Here is a 14,038-nt window from a genome sequence, read left to right on the forward strand (position 1 = left end):
GGACGCAGAGTTTCTTGACCGCAACTACAAATAAAAATGAATTTTAAAGGTGGGGGCTTGGCATTTATTCCTTGTGTGAAATGGGGAAGGTAACTTTGAGCCTCCACTGTGGAGCAGAAAGATCCAACTCAGGCATTCAGAAGCAGGCATTCTCTGGGACGCATTTTGATGGTCAGCAGAAAACGGAAAATAGTGGCAGTTCAAAGAACGTACCTCGTAGAACCGCGTCACTGGACCTGGTCTTAGAAGTGTGAGTGATGGGAGAGTGAGCTGTCGTGTGTGGTAAATCACAAACGTTTCTAATCTGACCGAGAGACTGGGAGAATTTGTTCTTATCTTAGAGCCAATGACAACAAGACAGCTCTGATCACTGCAAGGATCATGGCAACCCTCCCATCAACTGTCTCCTTGCTCTGGCCTGCTCTGGGTCTGGATGCCTATAGTTTGGCCCTAGAAAATCCAGTGTCTTTGTCAGCTCTCTGCAAACCACATGACACTGGGGCGGGCTGTTCACTCAGAAACGTGGGCTGAATCTGGGGTCTTACACAAAACCAGCAGCATTCCAGACTCACTTGCTGGGTAATCTGAGCTTCTGGAGCCAGCTTTGCTTCCTGCTGTTTAGGCATTGGCTCGGCCAGGTCCCTCAATGTTGGTCCAACAGACACCAGCTCCAGGCTTTCATCAAATATAGCCCCAGTCCTCACTACCTCGATCGAGTAAATGCCTTAGCAAAGCATTGAAAGTAAGGCATTAGAAAGGCTGGATAAGGATTTTTCCCTCCAACTTACTTAAGTGATAAATAGCAATCAGACTTTTGTGCTGGGGTTAAAGTAATGGCTCGAATGTGTGGCAGCACCCTGCCCCCGGGAGACTACCGAGTAACCGTAAGTAACGAACGTCTGTCAAAACAAGTTTTTTGGCTGGGACGTGGGGAACCTTATGTGGAGTGTTCATTTAAAAAGCAGCTCTGGATCTTCCATGCAACTGACTGCCGAGCAATGACTCAGTCAAGTCAGCTTCTTTAAAGACACGGTCACTCTGCGGGAGATACGGGGAAGACTTAAGCTAAGTGATGAAAAAACGTGAGGGGGAAAAAACTGCACTCTGTGCTTTTCACATGTGGAAAAAAAAATACATGCAATATGAAACCACCCCCACTGGCAGGCAGGAGGTGAGGGAAAGTGTAAGTGTATGTTCTCCTCTCAAATACTGATTCTGGATCAATATCAACCTTTCACAGATATTAGCTGAGTTTAGGAATAAGGAGGGACAACTGATCCTGGACCAGCTGTTGGTGGGGTGGTGGTGGTGGGGGGGTGGTGGTGTAGAAAATACCTGGAAGCCTAACTTCCAGCACTGATCTAATGTGCTACAACAGCGACACATATAAATCTAAATAAATTACACTGAGGAGATACAGCAGAAGTCTTTGGTGGTCGGACTTTGGGAACCAATTACAGAATGTTGACCCTTACTGTCCATCATGTGTGAGATGGACCAATGATATTGCTACAATGTTTTAGCCACTCCCATTCCAGGAAATGCTAAACTGGTGTATGGGAAATGGATCCACCTCTGTTCCTGACAACTTGAACTAAAACTAGAAATTTGGCAAATACTACCTAGTCATAAGCAAAAATATTAATAGTGGTAGCTGGTATGGAAAACTGATTTGGCAGAATTTGTTGCACGTGATTTGAAGTCTACAAGAAAAACAAAAAACAAAACAAAAATCTGGCACACTAACATGTGATACAACATAAACATACAACAGCTGTTCAGCACACAGACCACACACTCGCAAGCATGCATGTACACCTCTTGGCATTTCGAAGCAAGGGAGCATCCTCGTTTTTTGTTTGGCAAACAGCATCTCATTGGACAGCATCCCTTTTGGTTTGCAGTTGGGGAAAAAATGCGGAACTCGCAGACGATCCCTTGGAGTTTGGTGGGAGTTTAAAGGACCTGAGGTGTCAAACAAAAGCTGGCCAGCACCCACGCATGGCTTTTCATGCAAGATTCACCAGCGGCAGCTTCTCCTTCTCTCTTATCTGAACTCCCACATAGATCACAACACACAATAAAGCCGGGGTTCTCTGCACTAGTCCAGTTCGACAAACAAGCAAATACTTTCCTTTAACAAAAAAAAAGAAAAAAAAATACAAAACGCCTTCCTCTCCACTCGAAATGGAGATCAATTAAAGGCTTAATACATTTCTTTATAGAATACACTACTTTCAGGATGACCTTGTGGATGCTTTTCAATGGGGGTGGTGGGAGTAGTGGAGTTCTGGATTTCTAAGTGCTGTTTATTGGTCGGTTTGGGCTGCAACTGGGTCTGGGTCAGACAAGGGTCGGGGTAGGGGTTGGGCTGGATATTCAGAGAGGGTCCCTGGCTTGGTCCTCATTCCTGAAAGAAAAAAAGATGAAATCAGGATTACTGATCTGAGGTGACCCTTTCTTGGGTATTTGGAGAGGAGTTGCTCTGTTGGGTCAGTTTTAATCACTAGGAAGCAAATGAATAATTAGAACAGAACACACACTTACACTTACAAGGATTCTTAGGTCTCCATGCACATGGGACACATTAAATAATTCAATCAATAAATATTTTATTTTTCATCGAGGGAATTAAAGAGTTTCCAGGTGTTGCAAGCCTTAACTTTAGGTCACAGTGACACACATGTAACCAAGGAATCTGAGCTGTACTGGTGAGACTCACTTCTGGCTGACAGAACGAATATTGCTTTCCAGACAGGCTACAATGTTGTTCCCTGTCTGGCACTAAAAAGCCTGCTTTGCACAGGGCCGTGTAATCTCCTCAGGGGAGCATGAAGCGGGACACTGGACTGTGTGACGCTGTGAATGCCATTCTGGGGTCTTTTCAGGCGAGGCACAAAAGCCTTCTGAACAGAGCAGTTAAGCCCTCACACTAAGGGACTGGGATCTGTTTTATATGTGGCATTTAGCGGTTTTCACGCACAGTCAGTAGGTCTGAACACTGATCCAAGTCTCACACACACACACACAGACACGAAGACTGTCTATTTTAGAGATTAGAGATTGAAGGTCCTTGCTTAAATTCATTAAAATTTGCTTTATAGTTGTGTGAATTACACTTCCATTCCATCACATTGTATACTGAAAGGTTTAAAAAAATATATAACCCATTATTGTCCAGAAATTGGAATTTCAACTATAACAGATAATAATGTAAAATTGGTAAGAAATAAGACGTTGGAAAAGCCAGGTGACCAGGCTGATAGACACCATTCTGACATTTGGTACAACCAGAATTGCCAAGTCATGCAGTAAAGGAGAAGTCCCATACTGCTGGACCGTGATGTGACCGTCAGCGGTCAAAGGGCCCCTGCTTACTCACCAGCTATAACAGGCTACTCCGGCCGTTGACGCCAGGTCCTTTCGACCTCATCTGTTCCTGGACCGACCCGGACTGTGGGAGACACAAACACATCCGGCACAAAGGGTCATTTCCCGGTTCCTTCCTTTCCTGTTGATGTGCTAACCTTGGACTCGGGGTCGAGAAAGCCGAAAATCGCTTCCCATTGTGCAACGCCGGCTACGTCACGCAGAAACACATTCCACGGGTTTAGCATGACAATGGCATGTTTCTCATAATATTTACAGTTTGGCATTAAATATAGCTGACTGTTGTCACTACTGTTTCAACTGTAGGCTGAAAAGCAGTTTTGTTGCAGTGAAGCTAGTAATTCTCTAAGAAACCACCATGCACATCCTTTCCTGTGTATTTTTAATACCCCAGCACTGAATGAGGAAAATATTTAAATCCTCTATAAAATCAACAGAAACTATAAGCTAAAACACAGTGCTGATGACAGTGTATTATTTTAAAGGGGACTTGCTTGGTCTACATGACCCATATCTAGTGCCTGAGGTGATCCCACCTCTAAATCCATCCCACCTCAAAATACATGCTACTGAATAGGTATGAAAATACCACGGCTCTGGTAACCAAACACGACCAAACGCCTCCCTCTCTCTCTCTCACTCTCACTCTCGCCCATTCCAGTCATTCCCACTCTCCTCTGGAGTCTTGCAGTTGATCTACAGCAGGGCCTGAGCTGTCATAGCTTTCATGGCTTTCACACAAACACTGTCGCTGTGATAGTTCATCAGGCTCGTTACGGTTTTCAAAGCAAATGACAGTGCGGCCACGCAGAGCAGCGAGGCTGAAATAATTCAAACTTTTGAGCATGTGCTTGATGCAATAAATGCATTTGATTAAGCATAGCATCACAGCACAGACCAGTGTATGGATACAAAATCTCAACAGCTCATAATGATTCTGGGAAAAACATCTACCCTATAGTTGATTACATCAGTATATCAGTACATAAGTATTCATCATTGATTTATCTAGAGATCAGCTGCCTCACAGGCAGTCAGACGCAGGTATAGGTTGTCAGGGTCATAAATTGTCCATTTGATCACAGCCTGGCTGTGGGCACAGCACAGGTGCACGTCAAACGCACTGGATACACCTGAGAGCTAAGACTGCCCACTGACATGTTCTCCCTCTTGACTGACAGCCTTCCCTGATGTTGCGATTGTGGGCAGTTTCCCAGAATTCCCTGCTTGGCACGCTGTGTGGGAGAGCAGCCTCAGGCCTTTATCCAGGGCCATCTTCGGCGAGGGAGAACACGGAGTCCTGTGTGTGTGTGTGTGTGTGTGTGTGAGAGAGACAGAGGCCCGGCCCTCTGCAGCGGGACAAGTCCTCTCCTGCCCGCCGTCAGACAAAGCGTGGCATTGTGTGCGTCCCGTGGTGAGGCGAGGCGAGGAGAGGAGATCGGAGCACAGAAGGCCCTTTTTTACGCCCTTCCCGCTTTCACCCCAAAACACGCCCTGTCCCTCCCGCACTGCACCGCCCCCCAGGGGGATGCCGGGGCTGGATTCCAAGGACGGTCTCTGCCACCGATGGCCGTTCCATGGTAGTCTTATCCTGCCCTAATCCTCATCCACACCATTACTGGAGGAGGAGATTAAACTGATCCTGGGTCAGTGAATGAGGGGAATCTGCAGAATCTGTGCCACAGCCGTGCCCTGGGTTTCCTAATTCTCAGAATCTCCCATTCTTATACGGCCTGATTATTTCCAGTAAAACCTGGTTTTCCCAGCATTCAGCTGCAGGCTTGTGAATTCCCCCTTTGCCTGCTCTGTGGGTAGAATTCCCTGCCAACTGGTGTGGGTGCATGCTTGTCTTATTCCACACACACACACACAGATGCACGCGCACGCACACACACGCACGCACGCACACACACACACACGCACGCGCATGCACACATGCACACACACATACATGAGGCCTACCAACATACCAAACACCTGTTTTTGCACCACTGATACCCTATGTATGTGTGGATGGTATGTTTTCAAAACTGGGGTAAAAATATTTAGTTACAGCTCCAGGTCATGGGAGTCCTTGGGTCATTCTACAGACGTCACAACAAAATAAGGGGCCTCAGGGAATCCAGGCTACCTGATACCTTGCTCCACATATGGGTCTACAGAGACGTCACACACTGCCTGAGGCAGGCCATTTCACATACATTATTGAGCGAGTATGTGTATGTATGGTATGTAGTGTGGTATAGTGTGTGTGCCGTGCAGTGCGGTGTAGTCTAGTGTATATTAATTTTTGTAATGTGGTATGTGTGTATGGTGCGTTTGTGATGTATAACGTGTGTAGCGCAAAGCATACAGTGTTTTGTAGTATATACGGTCTTGTGTAGTATTTGTAGTGTAGCAGTTTTATAGTGTAGTGTAGTGTAATTTTTGCAGTGTGTAGCGTGCCTGTTTTTCTGTGGTGTACTGTTGTGTGCGTTGTAGTGCACTGTAATGTAGTGTGTATATTGTAGCTTAGTGTGCAGTTTTATCATGTAGTATTCTGTGATGTGCCTTGTGCGTGTTACAGTGTAGTGTGGCGTGTAATGCAAACACACCACCATAACCTGAGAACAAAGCCTCTACAGCCCAGCCCTGCAATTCCAGCTGTTCTCTGAAGACCTGCACAAACACACACCCCTGACACCTGGGGCACAGCATTCGCCATGTCCAGGCAGGGCCGAGTGCAGGATATGGGATACACAGGGAGTGGTTATGTCGTACATCTCAGGTACTAATGGTATTATGTATAATAGGAGTGCCCGACAGGTATTAGCGGCATTTGTGTTAAATAAATCTACGATAATCTGGTGTGGTCCTCTTTCTGCTCACTGTGTATGCACTGCACTGACATGGGAATTGGCCTTCTGACTCCTCTTTCAGCACAGATTGCTAGCCAGAAGAGACCCTGGGCTGGGAGACTTACGGAATCCTGGAAGTGTTTCAGAAGAGGGGATCGTGGGAATTGAAGTCCAGAGCCGGTTAAAACATATTCTAGAACCAACATATTTCAGAATTCAGAATTCGCCTTCCCATTGGCACCACTGTGAAAGATTCCATGGCCACTTTGTGCTGAGAACTGGCACTAGGACTGTTGTCTCTGTACCCTATCAGGCTTGGGAGGAGTGAGGGGGGGTGGGAGCTCTATTTTAAGGCTTGCGTTTCCGCTCCTCTGTCCCGTCAGCATCTTATTTAAAGCTGGGTCCCTGGTGGTGGTGGAGGGGTGCGGGGGTGCGTGTGGGGATTATGAAATTCGAGCTGGGCTGATGTCCTATTTCTCAGGACGGTCAGACTGATTCCCATTCAGTCTCTTCAGACATGCATTGTCAATACGGCTGATGTTATGTGAGCTGCTTCAAGAGAGGAAGGAGGGCTGTAACAAGGACAGAATGACACTGATACTCATCCAAAGATCAAAATGATGAAATATTTTATGAGAACGAATGGTTCATATGAATCAGTGATTGACAGCACATGGTAGCTCCACCCAGTATGGGGTTCACAAATTCTCACTCTCCCATCTCCAGTATTTGAATCATGGAGCTGAACTAATATTGATATAGTCAGAATAATACACCCAGACACTCCAAGCACACTCATTCATTCATTCACTCACTCACTCAGTCAATCATACAATTCATTGCAAGTCTCCAGGTGCAAGAGAGGTTTCTCTGGACCCCAGCCACCGAAGAAAAACCAGTTCCCACATTTCAATCAACCACAGTGAGCATCCCCAGGCTTGTTGCCATGGTGATGCACAAACATGAAGGGAATGCTTGGTTCAGTACAGGTGGTACCCCCTCCCAGCCTCATCTTGTGGTCCCCCGGGCTGATATAATGCAGCTCTGTACGGAGGAACCTTTTCACTAAATGACCTACTGCTTTTTCATTTAAAGGTTCTGCCCACTGTATTGTGTAACGTCTGAAAAACATTTCCTGTAATCAGCCTTGGACCTCATTCAGGCACGGCTTAATTAATTCAATCCTTCATCTTGGATTAGAGAGAAAAAAAATTACCAATCGTCAACTGAAGGACACTCAGAACAGGGAAGTGGCCGAAACTCATTTGGGAAACTCCGGATGGCTTTATGGTCAGGGTGTAGGGAAGGCCAGAGGTTCCAGGAAGAGACACTCACGGCTCGCTCCCGTCCCTGAGGGGTATTAGCGCAGCGGGAGCCGAATTGCCGAGGCTCGTTTCCCACACGCCACCTTTTCCGCGGGATTCCTGGAACCCCTGGGAGGCGGGCGCGGTGCCAACATTCCTCCAGACACGCTGTCAGCCACACCGCTCTGCCGAGGAGCGCGAACTGAGCATGCTCAATCTGCCGCGTCTTCGGGATTAAGTAACAACCGCTATCGCCCAGGAGTTATCCCCCTGACACACACACACACACACACACACGCACACACACTCCTTTTACACAACACAAGCAACAAGCACTAATTTCCTTCTAAACAACAATCAGCGTCATTTCTTGCAATTCCCCTTCAGTCACTGAACTGACCAACCATGCTTAAGGAGGTCAGAGGATGAATAGATGAATCTGGTGAAGGCAGGGCTTGCCCTGAGTGCTGATATTTTTCTATGAGATGCGTAAAGAGGGCGTTGGAGGTAGTGAGAACTGAAGTGGGTAAAGAGTCCAAGTATAGCAATAGCCTGTTTCCATAAAATAACAGCAAGCAACAGTGTTTTGACTGCATTTTCCTGGCGTCAGGGAATAATTTTCCATCTTTCCCAGCAGGCCCTGGGATCTCTGAATCTCTCACTTACCGGTGGTAAACCCTCCACCATCTCCCCAGACCCAATATGTGTCAGGTGCATGAAGTTCATGGGCTCCCCGATCATGCTGCGGTCAATCTTCCTCCTCTTCTTCCTCTTCTGAAACACAGGAACAGGCACAATGTTAAGACCAACATGCACCCATGTCTTATTTACATGACACATCTTAACACGGAAGCATACATACCAAAGGCTGATTTATGGTTGTTGTGGTCAGCCTTCACATGAATGAAATGACGTACTTGCTATAGTAGCGGTCATCTGCATCGAGAGCTGCACTATTTGTTGTGCGCATTTTGTGACGAGGTCTACGCAGATAACTGCATTGCTGCCTTTGATGACTGAATCATTGATGACGAATGTTGTCAGCACTAGAAATTGACCAATAGGAACAATGGGTCGGAACTAACCATTTTGGCGGTTAGTACATATGGTCACATACTGTCCTGCAAAAAATGTAAGCATGAAGGGTCTTCAGCTGGCAGAGGGCACAAACATATCCGTGTAAATATTTGTATTCATATACAAATCTGAAGCATGAATCAGCATTCATATATAAATATACTTACACAAATGCACACGCCCACAACAGTTAAAAAGAGTGCATTACAGTATGTGTATGTGTGCGGGTGTATGCACATGTACGGCTTTTTAGTCATCAGTTTCCTACTCTTGTATGTGGTGTGCCGCTTGTTCACGCTCTCACATTTCACTTTCGTACTGTTAAAGCAAGTTCCTCCTCTGTTCTGCGGAACGCCTGTCGTCACACGTATTCTGGTGTGGTGAACCAGAGCCAGTCTTCCTCTGTTGCTGTGGGGTTTACTGAATAAGTTGCTCTCAGGCTAGCTATAACACATGCATGCAACCGCTGTTCCAGAGCATTGACCTGCTGGACCTTCTTCACCCCCAAAATGAGGATCCCCCCCCATAACACCTGTATTTAACACAATACACAAAATGGGGGGATCCAAAAACAAACACCTGCAATGTGCAGGACTAGTGGGGACCTCACAGGAAACATCTGCATTTCACAACACAAGCCCCACAACAAAAACTTGCAATTAGCACATCACACAAAACCACACACCACAAAACACCTGAATTTAGCACACCGCACAAAACCAGGGACCCCACAAAAAACACCTGCATGAGAAGAGAGAGCAGCAAAGGGACTGGACTTCATGCACAAGGGGTCTACACATGGGTGTGGGAATTACAGGGAGCTACAGAGGGGTGTTTCCTTCCTCTTTGTACACATAAATCCCTGACACTGACTGAGGTAAACACACACACACACACACACACACACACACACACACACACACACAGACCAAGATTACTAACAGTGTTCACAAAGCCCTCCTGAAACAATACATTTGCCTTGGAGATTCAAACCTGCCCTCCCCGTGAACCCTAAACACATGACAGTTTGGACTAACCTGGGCTCATAGCTAATCCAATTAAGTCAGAAACCATGGACCTGACTTCCACTGAGAGAGATAGTGAGCCACATGAACTGTCTGTTGCTTGCTAGACACAATATAAGCTGTCCGTGAATAAATATTTCACACTGCACTGGAAAATAACCGGCACGGCACTCAGATCTATCCCTTAACTGAAATCAAAGACTGAAAGACTGAGCAACGTCTTAGAGAGAGCCAAAAATGCACCAACACACTGAAGCGTGTGTACGGATTGCCCCACTTTTTGCTGCACTCTGAAACCCACTGCTCAAGTCACAAGGCCAGCGTGGTGAACACCGATTCACTGTTGTAAGGTTTCCGTTACAGAAATCACGTTCCCGCTTCTGCGTCCCTCCTACGGGACACAGAGACCCTCTTTGTCCTCGGCTGCGTTTTGTGTTTGGGCGGCCCTCTTGCACGCCCGGTGAGGCTCCTGCCAAGCGGTCCCGTGGCCGAACCGTCAGGTCCCCCGCCCCGTTCGGAGCGCACGTGACGGAAACCCGCCGAAAAACAAACACTCGCCTGAAACACGTGTGGCACGAGGCGGGGAGCGGACCGCACCTGCTGCCGGCTGAGATACACGGACCCGCAGCTGGCTGAAGACACCGAGACGATGGCAGACCCTTACAACGGTCCCAAAGCGGTCACCGCAATTACAGTTACCAAGGAAACGGCAGGTAAATAAACAAACAAGCTTAAAATGAGTAAACCGTAATTCAGACAGTGGGCTAACTACTTCTTTTCCACCATAAACCTTGACCTGTGAGGCAACTAAATTGGTATGGAAATTTTGAAGAACAAAAGGGATACATTTCAGCAATATGATTAGCTCCGTCATAATGCACAAACGCAATAAACGTCCAAACACACACTGCCGTTACCGTTCAATAAAGCAACATCCAGGGGTGTTTCACACTAATGAAACCATAAAACGTTCAATGAGACCTGGCTGACGTTCTGGACAGTAAACAAGTGATAATGAATAACTCCATTTGTACCAACTAATTTGGTGTGGGTTGTGGTTACGAAATTTGGCAGATCAGCATCAACAGCCTATACCAACACCTCTAAGAGCCTGGTCTGCCAGGTAGGCAGCGGAAGGGCGGCAGAGCACAGCAAACCAGAGCGGATTACGGGCGGAGGAGGCCGACGGGGTGTGAACTCACCGGCGGGGGTTTGGCCACCACGCAGCAGCCTATCTTGTGCCAGAACTCGCTCATTCCTGGCGTCCTCCGGTTCGGCTCCTGGCTCTCTCTCGCCGCCCTGCTGGCTGTGGAAGAGGCGGCGGAACAGTGGCCCGCCGTTCCGTACCCTTCGATGGTTGGGTAAAGCCCTCTGGTGCTCCCGGGAAACCGTGCCGATCCTCCCCCCTGCCCCGTTCCCACCCCCCCCGATGCTCAGATCCTGCGATCTTCCTCTCGAACCTTCAGCACCTCCCGCTGCTTCTCGCTGCTCTGGCGGGAGTCCCTGCGAGCCTCTCTCCGCCTCTGTTCCTGCCTCTGGATAGACCTGTCGAGACAAAAACAGATTCCGTTGACTACTTGTTAAATAACTCCACACGCATACAATGTGTGACTTCACACCGCCGAAAAATGACCGAATGAACAATGGATGAAAGGGTACATCAGTGATTAGAGAATAAGGCATTAACAAGGAAAACAGAGGGAAGGATATTAATGACCTACTGGAGAATTTCCTGCTTAGACTGTCTAACAAAACCGCTTTGCAGTATTCTTATTTATTCAGTCAAGGTTCTGGTGAAGTTTCCGCCTTCTTTCCCCTTCTAGGGCCAGTTTTGGAAAAGGCCAGAGGAGAACAAAGCAGCGTGACCGTAATTAAAGAGCGTCACACCTCACAAGACGCTTTGTTACCTCAACTTCCCTGCCGCGCTCCTAGAATATTCTTCCCGCTCCCGAACTCATCAAAACCAAAACTTGAAAAAAAAAAAAAAAACAGCTCTCTAAAGTTTCCCTCTACAGCGCTTCCAAACACTAGGCAGGAGTGTGAGTCAGAGACAGACTTCCCCTGGCCCGCCTGTCTGACAGTCCCCTCCCCCCCCCTGCACGGGCTTGCTCTGCGGCTCCTGTGAATGGCTGATTCCCTAAAGGCCATTTTTCAGCACTTAGCTCATTCCTGCAGCTTATTTTTGGCACGGCGCTGATTGCCCGATTATGCCGCTCTGAGCTGCGGCGGGGGGCTCCTCGGGCCCCAGCGAGGGAGGAGATAAGGACTACCCAGCATGCACTGCATCAGGTCCCTTCAGGTTGACGCAGGCTGCAGGTTCCAGAAAAGGTCACCCTAAGGTCATGGGTGTTCCATCAAAGTTTGAGAAACCCTCCAGCCATCATCAAACATCATTTCTGCATCTATGCCACTGCTATGTTATATATTATAACGTGTTATAATTTGAGTTTCAATTAAAAAAGAAATAAAAAATAAGACTAGGATTAGATAAAATCACTGACACTCCACCCAATGTGAGATTAGAGAAGCTTTACTATCAGACACAGCAATCTGTCCTGCTCTACACTTCTTAATGCAACTCTCAGTGCAACAGAAAATAGCTCAAACTCACTCAACTCTTGGAATTCCTGTCACAGGAGTCACAAGCCTGTGTATAGCTAGTAACGGTCATACTTTCATTACACGTTGACAAACTGCTTTGATTTCCACATCGGCTTCCATTAAAGTCACCGAACTCACAACACCCACCAAAAAGGAAGAAACGCAGAGCAGTCGCTTTAAGTGGGCCAACACGTGAGGGACACCACACCAAAGGGTTACCCTCCTAATTACAAGGATTTGGGAGCCAACCAAATACCATGTTCAGTGAAGCGTTCCCAAAAGCTACGCGGAGTTGTTAAACAGCCCATGGGAGGATGCCCTTGCCGTTTTCTCAGATATTACAACAATCCTGTAAGGTAAACAACTCTAAATTTAGTAGTTTACAGGAGTGGAAGGGAGAGTTCCGGAAAGGGTAGGGCAGAGCAGCAAGTCAGCTGGGCCTGTTTACTCTTAAAGGTGGCCTCTGAGGCGAGGGGAGGGGCCTGTGTAAATTGACTAAATCTGATTGGTTGGTGTAAAGGGGGGGGGGGGAGGGGCAGAGGAAAGATGTGGAGTTTGGCAAACGTGCGGTGGTGCCATCTCTGTCTTTGAGGCACTAGCGCCGTCCACCTGGGCTTCCTTGGTAAGGGAGGATGTATCAGGCAGAGGTAGCATACAAAGCAAGCACAATATAGTGCTACCCCACCGGAAATGCTGGAAGATAACAGTTTATGCCCCTCAAGCATCCTAACTCATATGTAACTGTCCTCCATCACATGAGACCCTTTGGTTTCAAGTAGGGAACTGGAATGATAAGAATGAGTACTAAAAATAAAGACTACAGATACAGACACAAATTAAGAGAGAAAATATTCCCATATATTAATCTGCAGCTGGTGATACCAAGTTAAGCAATAACACTATGACTTCCTCTTCCTCATGGTATGTATGCCCCCCCCACACACACAGTCTGATAAAGTGGCCCTTTTCCACAGATGAACTGGGGGCCTCTGCGGGTGCCTATTTTTAGTTTGACGCGTCTGCTACAGTACGTTTCTCCCTGGGGTAATTCTGCCAGCTGCAGGGTGAGTCTCCGCCCCAACCCGAAACTCACGTCTCCCTGACAACTCCCCTGTGACGACACCCAACGGATGACTGTAATACCTGCTTTTTGGGGCCTTCTCCTTTTCGCCTTAGCTTTGGCGTGGCGTGACGGAGCAGCGCAGGCCCGGCGCTGGCCTATTCGGTATCCGCTGAGAGAATGAGGCAGACGGCAGTAAGAAGCTGAAGCTGGAGAGCACCCAGTACCGCGCGGCAGCATGTCTGAACCGCGTCGTTTTAGAGCAACCTCACCGTGAGGCCTCTCATGACTCACACCAGAGAGGAGGCGTGGCGCGGGGGGTGGGGTGGGGGGAGAAGGCAGGGGGGTTAAAATGAGCTGTTAAAATAGTTCCCCAGTAAGGTAAAGAGGAACAGCAAAACATGCCCCGAGACGCAGCTGGTCTCTAACGACTCGCTCAACTTTTGCTCTTGTAAGCCAGCTCTGGGTTTGCTCACATGTGGGGGCGGCTCATTAAACAAAGACTTTTCCTTAAGATCTTAACGTCAGCTACGAAAAACTACCGGCGGTTTTCCCCCACTTATGATTTCAGATGGATGCCCAGAGACTGAAATTCATTTTACTGGTCACTGGAAAAAGAATCTGGAAATCAACTCCAGGGAAAAATGGTTTGTTGGATATACCAGTTCCAAGCAAACATGCCAGCAGTTTGCACCTTTAAGGCCAATTTACCAACCAAACACTTTCCCTGAGTTTAATCACTCC

General features: G+C 47.5%; 1 protein-coding gene across 1 annotated transcript; it reads right to left on the reverse strand.

Annotated features, from left to right (window-relative positions):
* Positions 1 to 50: 50 nt before the first annotated feature.
* Positions 51 to 11,063, reverse strand: LOC118769281 (CDC42 small effector protein 1-like). The gene is made up of 4 exons (XM_036516327.1): positions 10,836 to 11,063; positions 8,198 to 8,305; positions 3,383 to 3,454; positions 51 to 2,410 (listed from the first exon to the last, which is right to left on the reverse strand). Exons 1-3 carry the CDS (start codon positions 10,887 to 10,889, stop codon positions 3,386 to 3,388), a joined length of 231 nt encoding a protein of 76 aa, XP_036372220.1. The 5' UTR covers positions 10,890 to 11,063; the 3' UTR covers positions 51 to 2,410; positions 3,383 to 3,385.
* Positions 11,064 to 14,038: the final 2,975 nt, after the last annotated feature.

This window comes from Megalops cyprinoides, chromosome 21 (assembly GCF_013368585.1).
Source record: "Megalops cyprinoides isolate fMegCyp1 chromosome 21, fMegCyp1.pri, whole genome shotgun sequence".
NCBI classification, from domain to species: domain Eukaryota; kingdom Metazoa; phylum Chordata; class Actinopteri; order Elopiformes; family Megalopidae; genus Megalops; species Megalops cyprinoides.

Bases quoted from the DNA above. Each gene is read 5' to 3' on its own strand.
- LOC118769281 (XM_036516327.1), bottom strand. From the start codon at position 10,889: ATGAGCGAGTTCTGGCACAAGATAGGCTGCTGCGTGGTGGCCAAACCC. The intron at 8,306-10,835 runs GTGAGTTCACAC...CCTGTGTTTCAG, and splicing joins TGGTGGCCAAACCCCCGCCG to AAGAGGAAGAAGAGGAGGAA. The intron at 3,455-8,197 runs GTAAGTGAGAGA...TGTCTCCCACAG, and splicing joins TGGTGGAGGGTTTACCACCG to TCCGGGTCGGTCCAGGAACA.